Source organism: Ylistrum balloti, unplaced genomic scaffold (genome assembly GCF_031769215.1).
Source record: "Ylistrum balloti isolate Yb309-2 unplaced genomic scaffold, AGI_CSIRO_Ybal_v1 Utg370748, whole genome shotgun sequence".
Taxonomy (NCBI): domain Eukaryota; kingdom Metazoa; phylum Mollusca; class Bivalvia; order Pectinida; family Pectinidae; genus Ylistrum; species Ylistrum balloti.
This window is the reverse complement of record NW_026782440.1, coordinates 97,593-119,162: the sequence shown is the minus strand read 5'-3', so window position 1 is coordinate 119,162 and position 21,570 is coordinate 97,593. Positions and strand designations below refer to the sequence as shown.

At 35.8% G+C, this 21,570-nt stretch overlaps 1 protein-coding gene across 1 annotated transcript; it reads right to left on the bottom strand.

The window, feature by feature from the left end:
• Window positions 1–3,922: 3,922 nt before the first annotated feature.
• LOC132558042 (APGW-amide-related neuropeptide-like) lies at window positions 3,923–4,579 on the bottom strand. Its single transcript, XM_060222565.1, has one exon. The coding sequence runs from the start codon at window positions 4,577–4,579 to the stop codon at window positions 3,923–3,925; it is 657 nt and encodes a 218-aa protein (XP_060078548.1).
• Window positions 4,580–21,570: the final 16,991 nt, after the last annotated feature.

Below are 21,570 nucleotides of genomic sequence, written 5' to 3'. Positions count from 1 at the left end.
TCAGAACATTAAGTCTTTTTAAAAATCTAATTGTTGAAGTCGAAATAATGTCAAAACATAAGATGATTTGTATGTTAGTCTCAAACAATTATGGCGACATCAATATCTTATACAGCGTTCAAGAACAATGTACAAGACTAAAATATATAATTGTGGTAAATATGAATAATAAGACTACAGAATGACATATGTTTGTCGCATTTGTTGTTCCGTTGGCTATTGATGTCATTTGACATGGCTTAACGTCAAATAACGTCAACAAATTGAAGTCAATCTTTCTTGTACAACCAATGATTGACTTCTATTGTACTCTATTAGGACTGCCTGAACTAGTCAGCGATTTCAGAGCGTTTTACATGCCTCAAACTGAGAGTTATTGGGGAAACTAAAATGATGCATATTCTGAAAGTACAAAACAACACCTGAAATAACAAACACTATATGGACTTGTCTATATTTACTTGACCTCCCGGATCCCCTTTGTTTTAGATAGTGCATGCTATACGTGGCCTAACAATAATAAAGCTAAGTGAATATCACTTGTCATAGCCAATTGTGTAAACACACAGCTCACACAACTAATTTAATTGAAGCACGGTCCTACTTGCACAAAATTGCATTGGTTGTTGGGCGTGCATGTCTTATACGCACACAGAGGCGGCCAAGACTGAGTGGAGATTATTTGAAAATGAAACTTTGATTACACATCCCAGTTTTCAATCAACTTATACTTAACTTGAGACTTTAAAAATGTGTTATTTTCTATGTCTGTTGAAAAATTGTCCTCCATTCAAACGTTGGTGTAAATGAAAAACGATAATAAAAAAATATTCCTTCTATCCAATATGATGTGTATTTTAAAGTCAATGTTACACGTGTCTATTTCTATACGACGTCTTACAATATACATTTCTTTTATTTCAAAGTACCAATGACTTTTTATATAATGTAATATAATGTAATACACAGTTTATATACAAAACACATTACTGTAATTCCATACGCTTAACTGACTCTTCTCAGTTTATAATATTGGCGATGTTTGTGCTTACATTACAAATTAATCACATAACAAGTAAACCGCTATCTGCATTTTTGCAGTGAAATATTCGGTTTTAATGTAAAAATGTAACTGATATTTTTGACCTCATATCTCAGCATTGGCAGCGCAAATATCAATTCTTAGCCTTGTGGAATGGCAATTTTGGTGCGGATAATACTATGAAATGGATGGGAATTTTATTTTAACACTATATCCAGATCAATCTGGATCCATTCATTATAGTGTTTCATGCGTTGTTTACATTAGATTATTTTGTGTATAATATATAGAACAACCATAAGGCTTCGGGAGTAATCTTCATAGTACAGCATATAAATTGAGCATGCAAACGAATTAAAACTGACATTAGTCAATCACATTGTAAGGGTGTGAAAGAATGTTATCATTGAATATTCCTTGTTACCTGATGAATAACAGTAATTATTTGATCTCATGGGTTGAAAATATGTCAAAATGTCAACCCTACTCGATGAAATATAGCACTAATGCACTGCGAAGATCTTTTTGTTTATCGTGTATATCACCATGTTCGTCCGCATACAAATCGTAACTTGTAGAATTATTACAATGTGTGACAAAGGAAAGGACTGGGTTTTTCCAGCGGGTCAGCAGTTTTCAATGACAACCCAAACCCACAAATGTATGTGATGCCAAAATAATGTCAGGTTTTTAAAGTGAGAATCAGGTCAACTGTAAAGAAACCACGCTAGCAATATTATTAAGGTGACTTTAAAAATACGACGAATACTTAAACAATGCATAAAATCCTTAGCTTTAATCAGTTCCTAGAATCTGCATAAAAATCCTTTTAATACAGTACATTCAAGTGAAGTAAATACGGCCTTATTTCGAAGTGACAAAGCCGTAAATGTCACCTTTAGTAGATAAGCATGTCGATGAGAATCAACAAGTCGAAGTAAATTTCATACTTGTGATTGACAACAACACCATAAACGGCAAGTCATAACTTTGACATATGTTTCATCAGTAAAAATCGCGGAAGTTGTAACATTGGACATTGACAATAAAATAATGCCAATATATGCATTATCTTAACGTTGGTAATGAATTGTTCACAAAAGGAACAATAAAATCACGACCGTTTATCCCATCATGCAGCTGAGTGACAATGGTGAAGCAACACCTTTATCTCATCATGCTGCTGAGTGACAATGGTGAAGTACACCCTTTGTCTCACTGTGCAGCTGAGTGACAATGGTGAAGCACCACATTTCTCTCATTATTCTGCTGAGTGACAATGGTGAAGCACGCCCTTTGTCTCATCATGCAACTGAGTGCCAATGGTGAAGCACCACCTTTATCTCATCATGCAGCTGAGTGACAATGGTGAAGCACCAAATTTATCTCATCATGCTGCTGAGTGACAATGGTGAAGCCCTTTGTCTCATCATGCTGCTGAGTGACAATGGTGAAGCATCATCTTAATCTCATCATGATGGAGAAACAAGACCTTTATCTAATCGTGCTGCTGAGTGACAATGATGAAAAAAGACCTTTATTTCATCATGCTGCTGAGTGACAATGGTGAAGCACCACCTTTGTCTCATCATGCAACTGAGTGCCAATGGTGAAGCACCACCTTTATCTCATCATGCTGCTGAGTGACAATGGTGAAGCCCTTTGTCTCATCATGCTGCTGAGTGACAATGGTGAAGCATCATCTTAATCTCATCATGATGGAGAAACAAGACCTTTATCTAATCGTGCTGCTGAGTGACAATGGTGAAACAAGACCTTTATTTCATCATGCTGCTGAGTGACAATGGTGAAGCACCATCTTTATCTCATCATGCTACTGAGTGACAATGGTGAAGCATCATCTTAATCTCATCATTCTACTGAGTGACAATGGTGAAGCACCATCTTTATCTCATCATGCTACTGAGTGACAATGGTGAAGCACCACCTTTATCTCATCATTCTACTGAGTGACAATGGTGAAGCACCATCTTTATCTCATCATGCTACTGAGTAACAATGGTGAAGCACCACCTTTATCTCATCATTCTACTGAGTGACAATGGTGAAGCACCACCTTTATCTCATCATGCTACTGAGTAACAATGGTGAAGCACACCCTTTGTCTCATCATGCAGCTGAGTGATAATGGTGAAGCACCAAATTTATCTCATCATGCAGCTGAGTGACAATGGAGAAGCACAACCTTTATCTCATCATGCTGCTGAGTGACAATGGTGTCGAGACCAAGATCCAGGTATGACGATGTAGTGAAACAGATGATGGTGATTTAGATTTTTGTATTTTGTATTTGTGCAGTAAATATTAATGATTTATATTATTTTTTTTCTGTTAAAGTAAGCGTAGAATTGACTTTGATGTTATAATTGTTAGAATGCATCAAACAATAAAAAATATGACTTTCAGTGTGAAGAGAAAACGTCCATCGTTATAATAATTCAGTTGTCTTAATTTGTCAATTGTGTGCTGAATAATGTTATCACAGTATAAAAGATGCAACTCAGGAATTCAGTCATCTTTATCGTTTCACTACAAGCTAACGTTCCTGAACACACCTTAATCAATATACTAGCTAGAATACCATGTCTTAAACCTTGTTGTGACGTAACGTAGGAAAGGAAACTTAAGGGTTGATAAATCATGTTAAAATTAAAAAAAAAGAAATTCAGCATGGTAAATGATGTGAATATAATCAGGTTACTTTCAGACCATAAAGTTAATGCTCCGTGCTCCTGGATGTCATCATTTTATTTAAATCACCATTAATTCAATGGTTTACGAGTGTTGTAGTATGGGGGAATTGTTTCGATCATTTAAAGAAGAACTTTGTGAATCATTTATTTGAGTGTACATTATCATTCACCAGTTTCTATCAAGTCTTAGATGCAAATAAGATAAGTGATATGAACTTACCTCAATAGCAGAGCTTATTAAATATTCAGCTTTTTCCTTCATAGACTGACAGACATCCATTGACCGTTTTCCCCATCCGGGTGCTCTTTTTCCCCATCCAGGCCTCCGTGTTTCTACTTCAATATTGTCCGAACGTTTTCCCCATCCTGGTCGCCTTTTGTCATATACGGAATATTCTCCGTCATCAATAAAGTTCCTTTTACCCCAGCCTGGTGCCCGTATCTCCATGTCAAGTGCTTCGGAATCCCTTTTGCCCCAGCCAGGTCTCCTTTTGTATAAATCAGAAATGTCCGATAGCGTTCTCTTTCCCCAACCGGGTCTCCTTTTCAGCATTGAGATCCGGTCCAGAATGTCACTACGTTTGCCCCATCCAGGGCGACGTTTTTCTAAAGAACTGTCTAATAAATCTGTAGAATCTCGTTTACCCCAGCCTGGCCGACGTTTGTCCGGTTCATCGAACTCTTCAAGTGTGTTTTCGTCCGATTGAACATCTCGTTTTCCCCAACCCGGCCTGCGCTTGTCCATCATATCGGTATTACTGGATACGGATAATACATTGAATGTCAAAATAAAACTTATTATTCCTACTGTTAATGTATCCATGACTTTTGTTTTTCTGCGCGTCGTTCCACTTTCCAGAGTATATATAGCCTACTCTCGCCGTGTTTGCGTGATCCTGATGAAACCGACTTTACCGGTGCCTTATATAGCACGCAAGTTACGTAGCAAGCTTGTACGGAGACCATTCATATAATAAAGCGTAGTAAAACAGCTAAAGTCACATGACACGGTAAGATAAGTGTAGTTTCTGGAACCAATCAAATCAATTGTCATATAAGACACAAGAATAGCCAATCGGAGACACTTTCACTGGAAGAGTAAGACATAGAAGGCGTTTTCAAACTCTCTGAGAGTAGCGATCAAACCCAATCATACACCCACAATGTAGCGGGATAACGTGCTGTTATTGAATAGTGCCGTTATCACCGTGGTCACTTCAACAAATCTCAAGCAATTTTATCCACTGCCTCGCACTCGCACAACGCTCTGATTAAATCAGAGCCATTAGTTGTAGGAGTAGTATACTCGTAATGTTGGTACAAAGTAGTACAGCACGCATATTGAAGTACGGTGTACTATTCTTTGTCTATTTCGTTTCGGCAGACAAGCTATAGATTCCATTTTTCACCACAAGCTACAAGTATATATACGGTATCACAGTATCATATAGTTATCCAGCGAGTAGATCTAGCTTACATAATCTCTCCGAGTGTTATAAAAATAAATTAGCATTATGGTCCAATCCAATGGAGGCATGATACACAAATACATATTTTCATTAATTTTACTTTCTGATGTTTAGAATTACAATAATAAAACATGCTGTTAAGCTGATGTCCGCTTTTTCATAGAAGCACCTACATTATGTATTTTTAACAACATCATCAGAAAGAGAACTGTTGTTCAAATCAACCTGCTTATATGATCCGTGTTATTGTGGTTTTATGAAGTACTTGGTTGAAGTTCACGAATTTCATACTTAGATTTCCCTAGTTTCGTTTTATTTTGGAACCGATCAGAAAAAAATGTCCTCTGGCCTACCTCTTGCATTTTGGAAATGAAAACTGTGTCGCTTTTGTTTTGTTTGAAATAATGGATACATTTTCTTAGCCTTCAAAAATTCAGTTTACCTTGGTTCCTAGTTGTGTCGTTTTGATTTTGTTACCGTTCAAAAAAGCAAAGTGGCTGAGAGATAGCCATCATTGATTTTACAACGAAAAAATGTTACCTTTCTTGCTTCAGAAATTCCAAGGGTCCTTTCTAAATTTTCGTATGTATATTTCTCTTGGTAAATAGTTACACTCGTTCGATTTCGAGGCGGAGGAAAATAGTGGTTGGCAGGCAGACATCGAATATTTTTGAGAAGTGTGTATGTAATTTTATTTCACATGAATATTTTATCAAACCCAAATGAATGATGACCCCGTGACAGTCATCAATGACAGGTTTAATCATCGCAAAATGAAGGCATAATTCAGATAAAAGTGGTGAACTGTAACGAGGTGGAGTTCCCAGCTGTTATTTTTATATACATATGTATATTTGTTTTTCTTTCTTTATCTCAATTTTTTTATTTATAAAACTGATGAATCATCGTGTACCAAATATCGATTTTTACCTCAGGGCTTTATATTCATGTACGTTTTTAAAAATGTTCCACCCGACCAGTGCATCATGTGTCACAGGATCCCAATAATATATGGTTATATCGCAATACTTATTACCAGATTACTCATTGAGTAATTAAAGAAGTATCGCTGACCGTAGCGACTATACAACAATTGATCCGAGTACATCGTGACTAAATTAGATGATCTGACCGGACGTTGTACTAGGTTAACTTGTCAAAACATAGGCTATTTGACAGTTAATACCGTCTGGAGTTATATCTCTCTGTGATAAACATTTCAGTGATGTCCTACAGTATTACTGGTGAAAAGTTCAGTTTGATGAATATCATTATTACCAAATCTTTTAAACTTGATATTTATTGTGTAACAGGATCAAACTTATTTAATACTCTTGGATATACAATATTTATTTGTCGTTTAGTACAAAACACTGAATTGGTTGGGTTTTTTATTAAATACTTGTATATTTTTCGTAAAACTCGCGTTACGTTTTGCCTGTTAATGTATACCGGTACGTATACCAGGTATAGCGCAAGTATGTTTCTTTGTTTGTATTTTGCATGTATGTGTGCTGCACGTGAGTTGTGGTCAGCTACCGACTGGTGACACTTCACGGACTTGAACGGCAGAATTAATTTCTCAGTAAGACTGTCTCTGTATATTTGTGGGTAAGTTTAATACTTTTTCTATTTCTAATTGATTCCCTTGTTTATCCCTTCTGGTTGAATGACTTACTGTGCAAGTGATACATTAATAAATTATTTTTAAAATGTAATTGAACAAGATATCGCGATCATTGTTTCATGTATATGTGTTCGGTAATGTTTATTGTGATATTTCTTGCACACGTACACAATTCCCGTTAATGCTGTAAAGTGCTTAAATTACGCGGTGTCAAAATTTTCTCGTTTGTACCAGGAACTTGTTTTCGCGGGGTCCAAATAGGAGGTACCGGTTCTTTGGTAAACGTACGCACGCTGACCCGTGAACACAATTTCGCCGGAGTTTTGAAATTCGCGCACCCTCTCTCACTCACACACATACATCCATCACACTCACACACACCCTCACACACACACACACACGCGTGCACGCATATATACACATGTTCAAGCGCACAGACATACGTGACAACTCACGCACACACTGACGTATACACCTGCGAATGTGTACGTTTACAAACGCACAGACACACCACCGCCACCACACGCACACACCTCAAGAACATGTACGCACACACACTCACGCACCCACCCTCACACATCATCACACACACCATCACACGCACGTTTACACACACAGGCAAATACGATACTATTAGGTTTTACAATATATACATATAGACACAGATATATACATAATTAACACATATGTATGTACAAATAGCACTCACGTGCAAACCACTTTAATATAATTGTATACACATGCACTTATACAAATTTATCCGCTTGCTCATCTAAACATCACTGTCCATCCGTGCGTGAATGCGCACGTATTCACACAATCATGCACGCTCATAGTGCACAAACATGTACAAAGCAGATATAACAGTTGCTCGTATGTTTCTAGATGTCAGTATATTGTTATGTTTACAATTATAACAAATCCGTATACACTTTTGTGTATTCTGTTTCAACTTACACACAACACGATTCATATCAAGTTGGTAAATGTACATAGTTGCAAAACATTGTTTCATTTATAATAGACACATTGAGCATGAAAATATGTACATGCATAAGTTTTGTACAAGTTTACGATAAATGATCTACCGTGAGGACAGTAGAACAGTGAAACTGACACAGAACTTTCAGGAACATTGACGGCTGTATCAATGATAGAAAACAATGATGATTACAAGAGTAAGTACGCAGGAACATGTACACAGATCTCAAGCATGTAACTAAAGTATATGATTTAGTACAATCGAAACTCACTAAGGTAAAATGTCAATGTTGTGAGTTTCAATTGATTTAAGTATTTCATTCAAACATTTTTAACATACTATATATGTCATCGTTTATAGGTGCGTACATACAACTTCTATGAAAAAAAAACCCAATATCTATTAAACAGAGTATGGATGATCAATGTCATCAACGGAAGTTGATGTTCACTCTAGGCGGGATACGTCGTCATTGGTTTTGATCAGAATTTTCGCATCGTTACCATGTACTTTTGCGAAGATACGCCCATCTGTGGTCCAGAATGAACTGATTTTGCCGGTTTTAAGGAGGATGTTCAGCCGGTTCACGAGACTTTGTCTTTTGTTTGTAACACTTTCGGTAATGAAAATGCTGTCTTTATTACCTTTCAAATTTTTTTTGTTTGAGTAGACTCGTTGCCGGCAAGAATAACGGACGAAACGGGCTATGATAGTACATCTACCATTCCTGGATTTCCCGATGATGTGAGTACGGGACAGATCATCGGGGAGGACTTTGGCATGAATTCCACTGTTACATATGTCCAATACAGCTTTGGTCGAGTCAAACCAGTCCTCGGGGAGGGGTACATTAACAAATTTCAGACACGTTCTTCGTGAATATTTTTCTTGCTCATCAATTGCATCTTTGGAGACCGAGTCTGATACTTGGAGATCTGTAATTCGTTTTTCGAGCTCGTAAATTTTGTGTTGGAGTGGTTTGACTATGTGTTCAACTTTGTTGTTGACCATACTATTAAAAAGTACATCATCTTTTAACCTGTTGTCAATAACCTGTTGTATCTGTGGTACTATTTGCTCCATTATGGTAGTCTGTAGTGCATTTGATACAAGGGCTGCCACTGGTTGGACAATTGCGCTTATCATTTGGTTCATAAAAAGTTTGGTTGGACAGTATATTGGAAAGATCCACGGTAACCCCCGAACCTACACTGGTTTGGAGTCTCGGCATAGTTGGTAGTTGGGGGATTGAGTAAGCAACAGAAGGACCGGTTAGGACTTTTTTGGGGGCATGCAGGGAATCAGTTACACTAGGCGATTCAGGACTGCAGAAAGTTTTACGTTTGTCAGAAACATTCACAATAGGTGATGCATACTGTTCAGCCTGTTCTTTAGTGAAGGGACACGAGTTTGTTGTCGATGTTCCACCTGGCTGACCACTATTACTTGATATTACCTGTTGTACCTGTTGTACATGTACCTGGTGACCACTGTCCGTGGAATATAGAGTAGCCATTGTACGTGAAAGGTGAAGACACAAACACAAATAACACTCCAAAAAGTCAATGTAAATAACACTCCAAAAAGTCAATGTAGGATGGAAACACACAGATAGTTCGTATCAATGGTACATACACTAATGTATGGCAAAGTTTGGTTATCGATCTCAACACAGAAATTGATCAAATGGTATACAGTTCTCACAGCTCACATTACACAACCTGTCCTTAGCTCATCACGTGACGTCCAATCAGTATAGTTTCCCTAAGTTGTTGGCTTGAAAATCACATGCCTGACTGTTTTTGTTACACAGGAGACCTAGCCAGTACGGACTTGTCACATGTATACCCGTATACAGGTGTGATTTGTGTTGTCAGGGCACACCTTTCGCCACTCTATGACGTGAAACGATACATTAGAGAGACTAATCAAGGGAGAGTCCGGTTGTATCTCGATTAATGAAAGATGACCTTTACAATCACCTATCAGCATTGTCGCTATTAAGTTGTAACTGCACGGGTTTCCCGTTTAATTTTTAAGACATGTTATTCATCAACCATTTTTACCAAAAAATATAAAAAGGGCAATCCCTTTGCTGTGCGCTCGATACTGTATCGAGCTTGTGTTTATTAGATATGCTCAATATGTGCGCACGAACATCATGCTATACCACAACTAGCTAAAATTATTTAAAACTCTACTTCTCATTTATGTAAATAAAAAATCTCCATCTGGTATATACGTTATCATTATTATTTATTTTGTTTTTGTGCTTTTATTGGTTTTTTTTTTTAATTTTAATTAATTTATTTATTGTTGGTTTATTTTGAAATGTATGCTTACTATGGTGGGTATATAGACTGGAAATCTGATTGTGAGATTACTGTAGCGGCCTATAAGCCTCTTCATACTATGGTGGATATAATCTGGATATCTGATTGTGATATTACTGTAGCGGCGTATAAGCCTCTTACTATGGTGAGTGTATAGTCTGGATATCTGATTGTGATATTACTGTAGCGGCGTATAAGCCTCTTACTATGGTGAGTGTATAGTCTGGATATCTGATTGTGATATTACTGTAGCGGCGTATAAGCCTCTTACTATGGTGAGTGTATAGTCTGGATATCTGATTGTGATATTACTGTAGCGGCGTATAAGCCTCTTACTATGGTGATGTATAGTCTGGATATCTGATTGTGATATTACTGTAGCGGCGTATAAGCCTCTTACTATGGTGAGTGTATAGTCTGGATATCTGATTGTGATATTACTGTAGCGGCGTATAAGCCTCTTACTATGGTGAGTGTATAGTCTGGATATCTGATTGTGATGTTACTGTAGCGGCGTATAAGCCTCTTACTATGGTGAGTGTATAGTCTGGATATCTGATTGTGATATTACTGTAGCGGCGTATAAGCCTCTTACTATGGTGAGTGTATAGTCTGGATATCTGATTGTGATATTACTGTAGCGGCGTATAAGCCTCTTACTATGGTGAGTGTTTAGTCTGGGTATCTGATTGTGAGATTATCGTAACGGCTTATAAGCCTCTTCTTACTATAGTGGGTATATAGTCTTGATATCTGATTGTGACATGACCGTAGCGGCTTATAAGCCTCTTCTTCGTTGCCAGCACACTAATCAAAACACATTTGCGTAAACAATTACAAAAACAATTGATACGAAGAAATGTTAGAGACGGAGATGTTCAAGGCCAACAGAAAGTTGTTAAACCGAATAATGCGATGAATGAAGAAAACAAATGCCACATTGATTGCCATTTCAAAATCTGTCAGAATATGAGAAATATGCTAGCCAAGCGACAACACTCCCAATACTAAAATTGCCCGTGATGTATAATACATCGGGGACACGAAAACACAACCAATTATCAAAATTGAAAACTGGTTTACGATATTTGACAAACAAAAGAGTGATGTCACGCAATACATCGATCCTAAATTGGAATATTTACAAACGGAAGACAGATTACATGTTTTATTAGAGGTTTGTATTAGGACTGATGCAGAACGAGGAATTCCATCAGTTAATAAGCTACATTTCAAGTACTTGGACTATATTTTATATTTCTTTGTAAACTATATTTGGTATACAAATATACGTTCCGTATGATAATATTAGTCATTGATATTATTCTCAACAAATAAAATACCAACATGTTACAACAATCATGATCCACACTCCTATTCAATGAAATTATCGCAAAATAAAAAAAAATGAAAAATGTATCCAAAGACCGCTGGAAAAGTAAAAAGAGAATAAGACCTCTGAGACACCAATCATGTACATCCATTCAATTCAAGTATGTTATTTCACGTTTTCAGATGAGAACAACGAAATTATGGGCTCTCCACATAGACTGTTATAATTAAAATCATTAATTAATCGATTGATAACGTTGCAAACTAGAATTTCATCGACATTCATCTGCATAAATGGTACATGAATGGAAATCAGAAGAATGTTTGTTGTATCAAGACGGTAACGAAACAGAAAAAAAAGATAATGATCACATCACCAGTACTGTTGTAGTCTGAGGGGTAAATGGTTTGGTACCATATGGTCAGTCTAGTCATGACTGTTATTGTCACCTTTACACTTGTCCAATGCCCATTTACACCATGTGATCTTGATATTATTGAATAGTGACACGTGTCATTGTGCTCTACATCTTTCTAATTATTCCCAGTACTGGTCAGTGCAATTTTAATACTTTGCTATCTTTTGAACTATAATTCATTCTTGGATGCGTCAATATTTTCACATGTGTGATCATACTCGACTGTAATAAAAACAAACAGCTACCTGTCGTAGTTTGGTGCTTTAGTCGATTGTGCTATGTTTGAATAGTTTAACTGTTGTACACTGATTTTAGTTTGACTACACGTGCGTTGGCGGGTTGAGGTCGCAGCACGAATGTGCTTAATTAATATTTAATTCATAACGCTGTAAGCCTATTGATTCTATATCATACATGACTGTTTTATGTTTCCAGCACAATTAAGACATGCAAACTTTACCTGCCATCCTCATTGTATGATAAGGACGAGGGGACTACATTTGGGACCCGCTTTCTTTGTCTCTTTCGAAACAACGGATATATCATCTTGTCTCTCTCGTGGGATTTCACATTGGGTCTTTAATTAAAAGTTCAGTCATTTGATTAAGGATTCGGGTTCCATAGCCTAGCCAGGATATATCGCAGTATTTACTCACCCTCTCTAACGCCGTCGGTGTTTTCTGCTGAATACTTCAATCTCATAGTACTATTAAGTTGGCATTATTTCCGCACTACCGCATACTTGTGTTAACGTGTAAAAAACTTCCACAAACACTCAAACTCAACACATGTACTCGCCTCACATACATCAGGAGGTTATCCAGATAAGGGGGGAAATGTTGTTAAAGAATTAAGCAATATAAATTATCACATGCATAAGTAATTTCACAATTTAGATTTGAATGTATTGGTCTTTTGATGAAGAATAAATAAGACTTGGACCTAAAATGATGTAATTCGACGACGGACAGATAAAAAAACTGAAATGTACAGGCGCGTAATGTCCAAAGGACATGTTTGGTGTTTTCTTCCAATTTTCCAACACCATTGAATGGTTATAACTGTGCTCATTGACTAAAAATGTGATGAGAAAACATGTGACGAATACCTACATATTTAGCATGTTCTGGTAGGATTTGTCACACTAGTGGGACGCATGGCTTTTGGGTGGGGGAATACCATGATATAAACAGGCGTCTCGGATACCATTGCCAAAAATGTATGTAAATTTCTTTAAACCATTCAATCGATAAGAAAATGTTGTGCCACCGTCTTAAAGCACATACATCAATCAACAGTCAAATAACTAGATTTCATTAACAAAGTGAATATCATTCGACTATTAATCACAGCATCAAACAAATCGTCTCAGGATTTACTGACAATCGCTTTGAGTACGGGAATGGATATAGGCGCTAATCAAATTGACAGCTACCACTACCGAAAATATAATTATAAAATTACACAGGTTTTCTCTGAAAATCATCACCAGATAATAAATGGACATCGATCTTTATATTGACTTCAGTTTTAACGATTTAAGGGAATGTTGTGTTATAATAGCTTATGACAATTATGTTGAAAACAAGTATAATCCTAATTCATTATGTGTATTTGCTTTTACCGATGCATCAGCAAAATAAACTGTCAAATTTAAATTTATAATTCGGGAGATAATTGAATACAATATAATTAAGCTTCTTGTGTCGTTCGTCGCTTGTCCTTACAACGGTTCGAATGATTTATTGGTGTTTTGCGTAGTGTGTTGAAACTTCAATATTAACACTTGCAACATCAACCACGCTGTGTCGTATATTCTGTTCGCTAGGTTGCTTCGTGAGTGTTGTAGATTTTTAAAATATGTATCCATTTACGAAAAAATATGCATATAAGTATTTTATTTATTTATTTTGTTTTTCAACTCGTAAGAAAAATTGAAGTACTATGAGAAAGTGATGCGTTCTAAATTCTAACGAATCGGCTTTATTTAAATATTCCATAAACATTGGTGGAAAAAAGGATATATGATCTTTAAATCATCCATTGATGAATAGAATTCTTGGACTTAAAAACTACAGAATTATAAATGTCGAATTCAATAAAGATAAACTTAGTAACGTACAACGACTGGATTAAACATATTAACCATACAGATTGACTTGTGTACTGACATATTAAACACTGTCTTTATAATAATACAGTATAATATACATTGAGGGACCTAAACGATCACACGTACATAGCGAGAGGATATTCGAGGTACTGGGTTTACAATTCAAGTAATAATATACTTTTGAAACATTACATATCGACATATTGGTGTAATGAGAGACCGGGAGACATCTAAGGTTATGTTAATGGAATTATCTAAATCCACAATTATTTAAAACCTTCGACAAGTATTATTAAATTATCTTCTGCATAGAGCCAAATATGTTTTGTAAAATGTGTCTACACCAGGTACGATGTGCTAATTTGCTGATTATAATAGACTTTGGGATCCTCTCCCTTTTCTTCCTATGGTCACTCTTGATTTGAGAACTTGTCCGAGTAAATACATCGATTTTTACCACATACTGCGACTTCCGAAGCTCATCAAAATGGATACTTCTTGAAAATTGCTTGTCGCTCAGCATTTGATCGTGTGTGTAAGGACTTATAAGGACATTGTCGGTACCTAGTGGCAATATCGAGTGATGTGCTATCGTATCCCGCTGATGGTATTTTAGTGTGATGGTGTATAACTCCCAACAAACTAAAGTGGTACTCTTTATGATCAGTGAGCATGCTGTACATGGCGTATGTCGTGTATCCGAAATGGTAATAAACTGGAGTTTCTTTTAAAGAATTGGGCTATGCAGATTTTCATTAATTGAGGTAGATAATATGAAAGAGAATTGTCATCTGTACTAAATCTAGAAATCTGTCCGATTGTAGCGTATCGGAAAAGATATCTGCAAACCGTGCTTTTTCTATGCCTTGTTAAATCTCATTCACAATTACTAAAAACACACACAAAATTTTAAAAACTAACACTAGTTTACAACACTTTCATTTAAATTCCATCAGGTATGCACGAAGGGAGATAATTAGGATATTCTTGTGAACGAGAATTAAAGCTCTTTTCAAAGGATTGACGACAATTAAAAGCACGTACATTACAAAACAGACATGAAGCAGCCCAGTAGCAATCTCCGAACGTATTAAGACTGGATTTCACTGCAATTCAAATATCTTTATGTCCGGTATCCGTGGAAACAAAGAAAATTGTCAATATTTGAATTTAAGGTAAATACGTGTTTGACTCTTTCTACACCATAACAGATTACGCATACTGTTAAATTGATATTGTCGATAAATGTCACTTTCATTGTTACAGCTTTAAAATAGTGTTTTTAATAAACTTTGATGCTGGTGTAGATTCTGATACTTACTGGTAAAGGAGAGTGAGCGATGGACAGAGGTGGTGGTCAAACACATTTCCTTTAGAGATTTCTGATGTCAAATTACTATTCATTACTTCTGAGGAAGGTGTCTAATATTGAACTGGAGATTTTGTGTGATTACAAACCTTCATTATGACACCAATGTGCATTGATGATGTCATCGATATTAAGTGATGACAGCATAGTAATGATTACGTCATCAGTGTAGATGACGTCGTAAACAAAACTTTCTGTTCATGATATTACTTTACTCTATATCAACTTTATCAAAGAAAACTTCAGACTTATCAAAGTTTAAATTTTGCACAATCTTTTTCTAACGCCTAGTTTAAGGGCATAGAGGTACATTATTTTGTTCGTCCTATTATTTTTCACACATTCAGAGGGATAAGGTAGCAATACACAATATCTCGGTGTGGCCACGGGGATGTTTACTTTATTAGATAAACTCGTCAAAAAGGATTTTGTGATTTTTTTAGATTCTCACTAATACTGACATAGTTAAATTGAAGTGGACAATGTTGGATTACATCGACTCAGGAAACTACAAACCAAACCTGCTCTGCTGGAAGTAAACTTTCGTTTGTTGTCCACACTTGTTTATGTTGTGAAGCCGTTCCCATTTGGGATTTGCTGAAAAGTGAACTATTTATTACCATACTAGGACAGAATCCTTCTTTTTTTTTGAGCGACCTCTAGAAATGTGTTATAGTGTAGTCTTTTAACACCATGTTTATCTTAAGTCTAAAATCAGGGGAATCTTCTTGCCTGTACACGACAATTTATGAAAGTTGAGTTTCAAAATAAGAAGTGATGCAATTAACATCAGCAATACTTTACACAGGAACCGTGTTAATTGAACATACTTTCAAAAAGACACATACCTGTAAGGTCCTACATTTACTCCAAGCCCATTGCATCCAACCTTTGCAACATCAAACAAACACTGCAACAATTGAATGTAGATGACCTTAGAATTTGTCATGCGTCAGCTTGGTCTACCACTTCTATCTCTGGTCCAACCGGGCATATAGTGAATGACGAAGACATTATCAAAACAGGTCAAAAAGACCTTGCAACGTTGTTTACTTTCGCTTTCACATATATTGATGACGCTTTGTGTTTTGATAACAATATATTGTTATTGCCCACGTTCATCGTTTATACCCATCAACAGCAACATTCTCCGTTAGGTATCATCTCAGCAGGATGGGACATCATGCTAACATTCTCTTTTGGACATGAAAACAACAAGAACGGAACGTAACGACTGCATTCCACTGCAGACCTGACAGCAATAGACTTGGGACTTCCAATCAACATTCTCCTCTAAGCTCAGAAACAACATGGACGATAAATCTTGACAACATTATATTCTAACAAAAGTGTCAATAGGAACTGAAAACCATACGAATATTATTCTTTAAAAAGAAAGCAACAGGTACGTAACAGTATGAAAGCATTCTCCAAAGAGAAAAAGCTATAGGACTCAGACATCATGGCAGTATTATCGCCATGACTCTTGACGACAAACTGCAACTAGACAGACGATATCGGGGCACCATTTTCAAAGTCATATAGAGTTATAAAATAGCACGGCTTCTCTATTGTCAGAAAATAAAAGACCACGTACCAAGCATCTGGTATAGACAACAATAAGATCCTTACATCAAAAGGATCTGTTTTCGTATCTATGAAAGAAGATACCAATAAACTATCATAGCAATTGAAACATAACACGAATAGGACGCGATACTACAGACATGGTCAACATAACTCTCTCCAGTCATTAGATAGACTTCAAACTGTACGAACCTCCGAAATTGGAACTGACTAGCAAGTACCTTGGATAATGAACCCAATAGGTGATAAAATTTCAAATAAGTCACTGCTGATTTCTGAAATCCATCCAAGTATCTACGGCCATTAGGTTGATTAAGGATCGTCAATTGAGTATTGCTCTCCGGGCTTGCTGTATCAGGAAGTGTGGCGCGTACTGCATATTTAGAGATGGGTGATTTAACCTATCCGCCGTTCAAATTACAATGTTGAAATGTCTGTCTAATTATCTGTACCATCTGTGATAGTATATCGCTAGGATTGTGCGACACATACTAGGATTGTCATTAAAATGAAGATGACAATCACCTGAAATAAAAGACGGACGACATCAATTTAACTTCCGATAATGGTACCTTCTGTGGAAAGATATGGAAATCATTTGTGGAAATTGTATATTAGATCTTAATAACGCTCGATTGCACATTCCAGTAATAGCTTTTTATACCCCAAGGAGGATCTGAATTATTTCCTTGACATTAAAGAGATTGAGTCGTTTCTTCTGTCAAAAAGATGTACACTTACCTGTTCGTAACAAAAATATTTAATACTTTATTTATATCAAAAGTGTTACTCGTTTCATTATCAAAACAGGATAACAGTTTTGTTTTGGTACAATCGAACCTTTCTTTTTTTTTTTTTAATTTTGAACATCTGAAGAACACCGATTTTTGCGCTCTGATATCATAACCTAAGTAAACTAAGAAAGACATGTATTCTCTGTGTAAGGGGTTACAAAATGTGAGCCTGCATTAACAAATGCCTATGTTTAAACTGTGCATGATTGTATTTTGTCCAAAAGAATCACTCACTTACCTCGATATTCAAATACAGTGCGACAAACAGGGACAACACGTTTGCGGAACATGATTATCTCGACTTCATGTTTTTGTTTATATAAGGCAAGACAAAATATGTGATTTTCTAACCCACAGGCAGTACATAACGCAGTTTATTAAACATTTAAGGCATGGGGTTGTTACAATTATTCATGATTTGCATGAAAGTTTTCAACAGCTGAGAGATAAATGCTTTTTGTCTATTCGGCAACGGGGACAGTCCATTAAACAACCTTTAAAGTGTGGCATTTTTCTTTGGAATCGTCCATTAAAACACCAACAAAGGGTGACATTTTTCTATGGAATCGTCAATTTAAACACCAATAAAGTGTGACATCTTTCTATGAAATCGTCCATTACAACACCTTGAAAATGTGACATCTTTCTATGAAATCGTCCATTAAAACACCTTGAAAATGTGACATCTTTCTATGGAATCGTCCGTTAAAACACCAATAAAGTGTGACATCTTTCTATGGAGTCGTCCATTAAAACACCTTGAAAATGTGACATCTTTCTATGGAATCGTCCGTTAAAACACCAATAAAGTGTGACATCTTTCTATGGAGTCGTCCATTAAAACACCTTGAAAATGTGACATCTTTCTATGGAATCGTCCGTTAAAACACCAATAAAATGTGACATCTTTCTATAAAATCGTCCATTAAAAACCTTTAAAGTGTGGCATCTTTCAATGGAATCGTCCATTAAAACACCTTGAAAATGTGACATCTTTCTATGGAATCGTCCGTTAAAACACCAATAAAGTGTGACATCTTTCTATGAAATCGTCCATTAAAACACCTTGAAAATGTGACATCTTTCTATGGAATCGTCCGTTAAAACACCAATAAAGTGTGACATCTTTCTATGGAGTCGTCCATTAAAACACCTTGAAAATGTGACATCTTTCTATGGAATCGTCCGTTAAAACACCAATAAAATGTGACATCTTTCTATAAAATCGTCCATTAAAAACCTTTAAAGTGTGGCATCTTTCAATGAAATTAAAACACCTTGAAAATGTGACATCTTTCTATGGAATCGTCCGTTAAAACACCAATAAAGTGTGACATCTTTCTATGGAATCGTCCATGAAAACACCTTTGAAGTGTGGCATCTTTCAATGGAATCGTCCATTAAAATAACTTGAAAATGTGACATCTTTCTATGGAATCGTCCGTTAAAACACCAATGAAGTGTGACATCTTTCTATGGAATCGTCCGTTAAAACACCAATAAAGTGTGACATCTTTCTATGGAATCGTCCATTAAAACAACTTTAAAATGTGACATCTAAAAAATACTGAGTCTGACATATGTATCCAACTGAAAAATATTTAAATCTCATTATGACTGAAAGATAGTGATTTCTTCTGTTTGAAATAAAAGACTAATACGGCAAATATATTCCAATAGCACCGCTTTGATCATAAAAAATGTATATTAAGCTTCTTAAAATTTGACATTTTGTTTAATTATCCTGCATAACCATAGATATATAGAAAAAATATCGTTCATCAAATTTTGCCATTTCTGATATTTTGGTGTTATTTTTTGGCAAAATTATACCAAATACCTATTCTGAAATTTTAATGAGACCTTGCAAATGTTGTCTGCCGAAATTGTTTTGTATCCATCTACTGCCTAAAAACGAAAATCTCTACTGAGTTGTTCTTTGGGACGAAATCAACCTGCAGTTCATTAACTTTAACTAAAGAGCAAGCATAATTCATTATCCCGTGAAATCGACGAGGCAAGATTGAATGCTTAAATATAACGCATTTATGCTGACTAATATTCATATCTATTTGGATTGATATATGTTTTGTCCTAAAATGAACAAACGTCAATATGTTTCAACATTTGAGTGCTGTTGTAATATTGATGGTGCAACATGTTTCGCATAAAATAGACACTACTGATTTTTTTGGTTAATTTGTACGGTGCGCTGATTGATCTTGTAGTTTTAATAACTTCCCATATTCCATGTTATTCATGAGGTAGCGATTACACGTCAAAGTTGTTTCAATAAGCAATCGTGATAATTCCCTTTAACCATTATGAGTCAAAAAAAGCATTTTCCCGAACGCAGAATTGGGGAGACTTTTCCTGTCACAAAATATATTCCAACTAAAGAAGTAAAATAGTTTCTGTTGCATTTTGTTTTCCTCGTTTAAAATATATTGGCTGCACTTTGTCTTTTTTTTCTGTTGCAATACTTTAGATTTTCGTTTCATCTTTAAATTCTTATCATTGCATTCTATATTCATAGTTTTCCTGTCAATTCATTAAGATAATGGATATAAATATATATACGTTTCCGTGATATATAAAGATAATTCCGTTACATTTTCAGCGTCTCGTGCCTTCAATTATATAATCTTCTCTCTCTTCACTATACACATTTATTCTACGGCTACATAAACCTTTTTAGAAAATGGCTTTTACAAACAGGGGACAAAATAAAACACTAAACCCAAGGTTATTATCTTCATGGTATGTAACGTGAATTACGCTTGGGCGTAGGTAGGATCAAATGTGGTACACGTGGAGATCCGACCATGACGCCAACACCTCGTAAAAGGCCAAGAGTGCAATTCGAGCAAATCATCGACCTGGGCAAGACGTCTGAAATAGCAGGTGACATTTTGTATGTTTCCTTAATGGATGATGCGTGCCAAATATTTATGTGATACTAAGTGTTATATTGAAAACTGTAATGCATCTTAAAATTAAAGTTAATGTCACACTTTCTGATACATAATAATATCAACCTTCTTTCCCTTTATGAGTTTCCTATCTAATAACAATGGTGTCCATACTTGTTTATCTCTATAGAACTTGGGTGACGTACACGTACATGCGTGTGTGGATTTTCCTTTATGTTGACACCAAGGGTCAGAATCAAAACTGGTTTGTATAAGGTAACACAAAATTCATATGCAGTTGAACCCACTTAATTTGAACTCGGTTATATAGAAAAAAAACGGTTTATTTGAAATAAAAAAGATCCCCGTCAAAATGTCTTTTTTTAGTATTTTCACCTCGTTTAATTTGAAATCTGTTAATTTGAAATCCCATACTATTTGAAAGGTAAATAATGGCCCTAGGCAGTACCTAATTTGAAGGCCACCCCGGCGCTCGCGAGCATTGTCGTCACGCTTTGATGCGTCTGTCTCGCTAGTACAATGCCCAGGTAAAAATATAATACCAAAAATTAATTAGGAGTATTAATCAATGAACTGTATTTGTTATTTGAACAAACGTTTTGGTTAGTTTAACTTTGGAAGTATAGGAGAGGGACTTGTGTTTTGTAATTGCTTCGTCCAGCAAGACCCGTAAACAACTGACAAATGATGAAAAATATGAACTTAATCAATCTGCAGATAGACTGATCTGTTTCTAATGAAATGTTGTTGAATTGTAGGAAGAAAGTATATATACATGCTTTGTTTCATCATTAACGTGTGATAACAATTTATTATATATTTTACAAGACTGGGTGCTGAGTGTTTTTAATTAACC

Coding starts and splice junctions, on each gene's coding strand:
- LOC132558042 (XM_060222565.1), bottom strand. CDS start 4,579: ATGGATACATTAACAGTAGGAATAATAAGTTTTATTTTGACATTCAAT.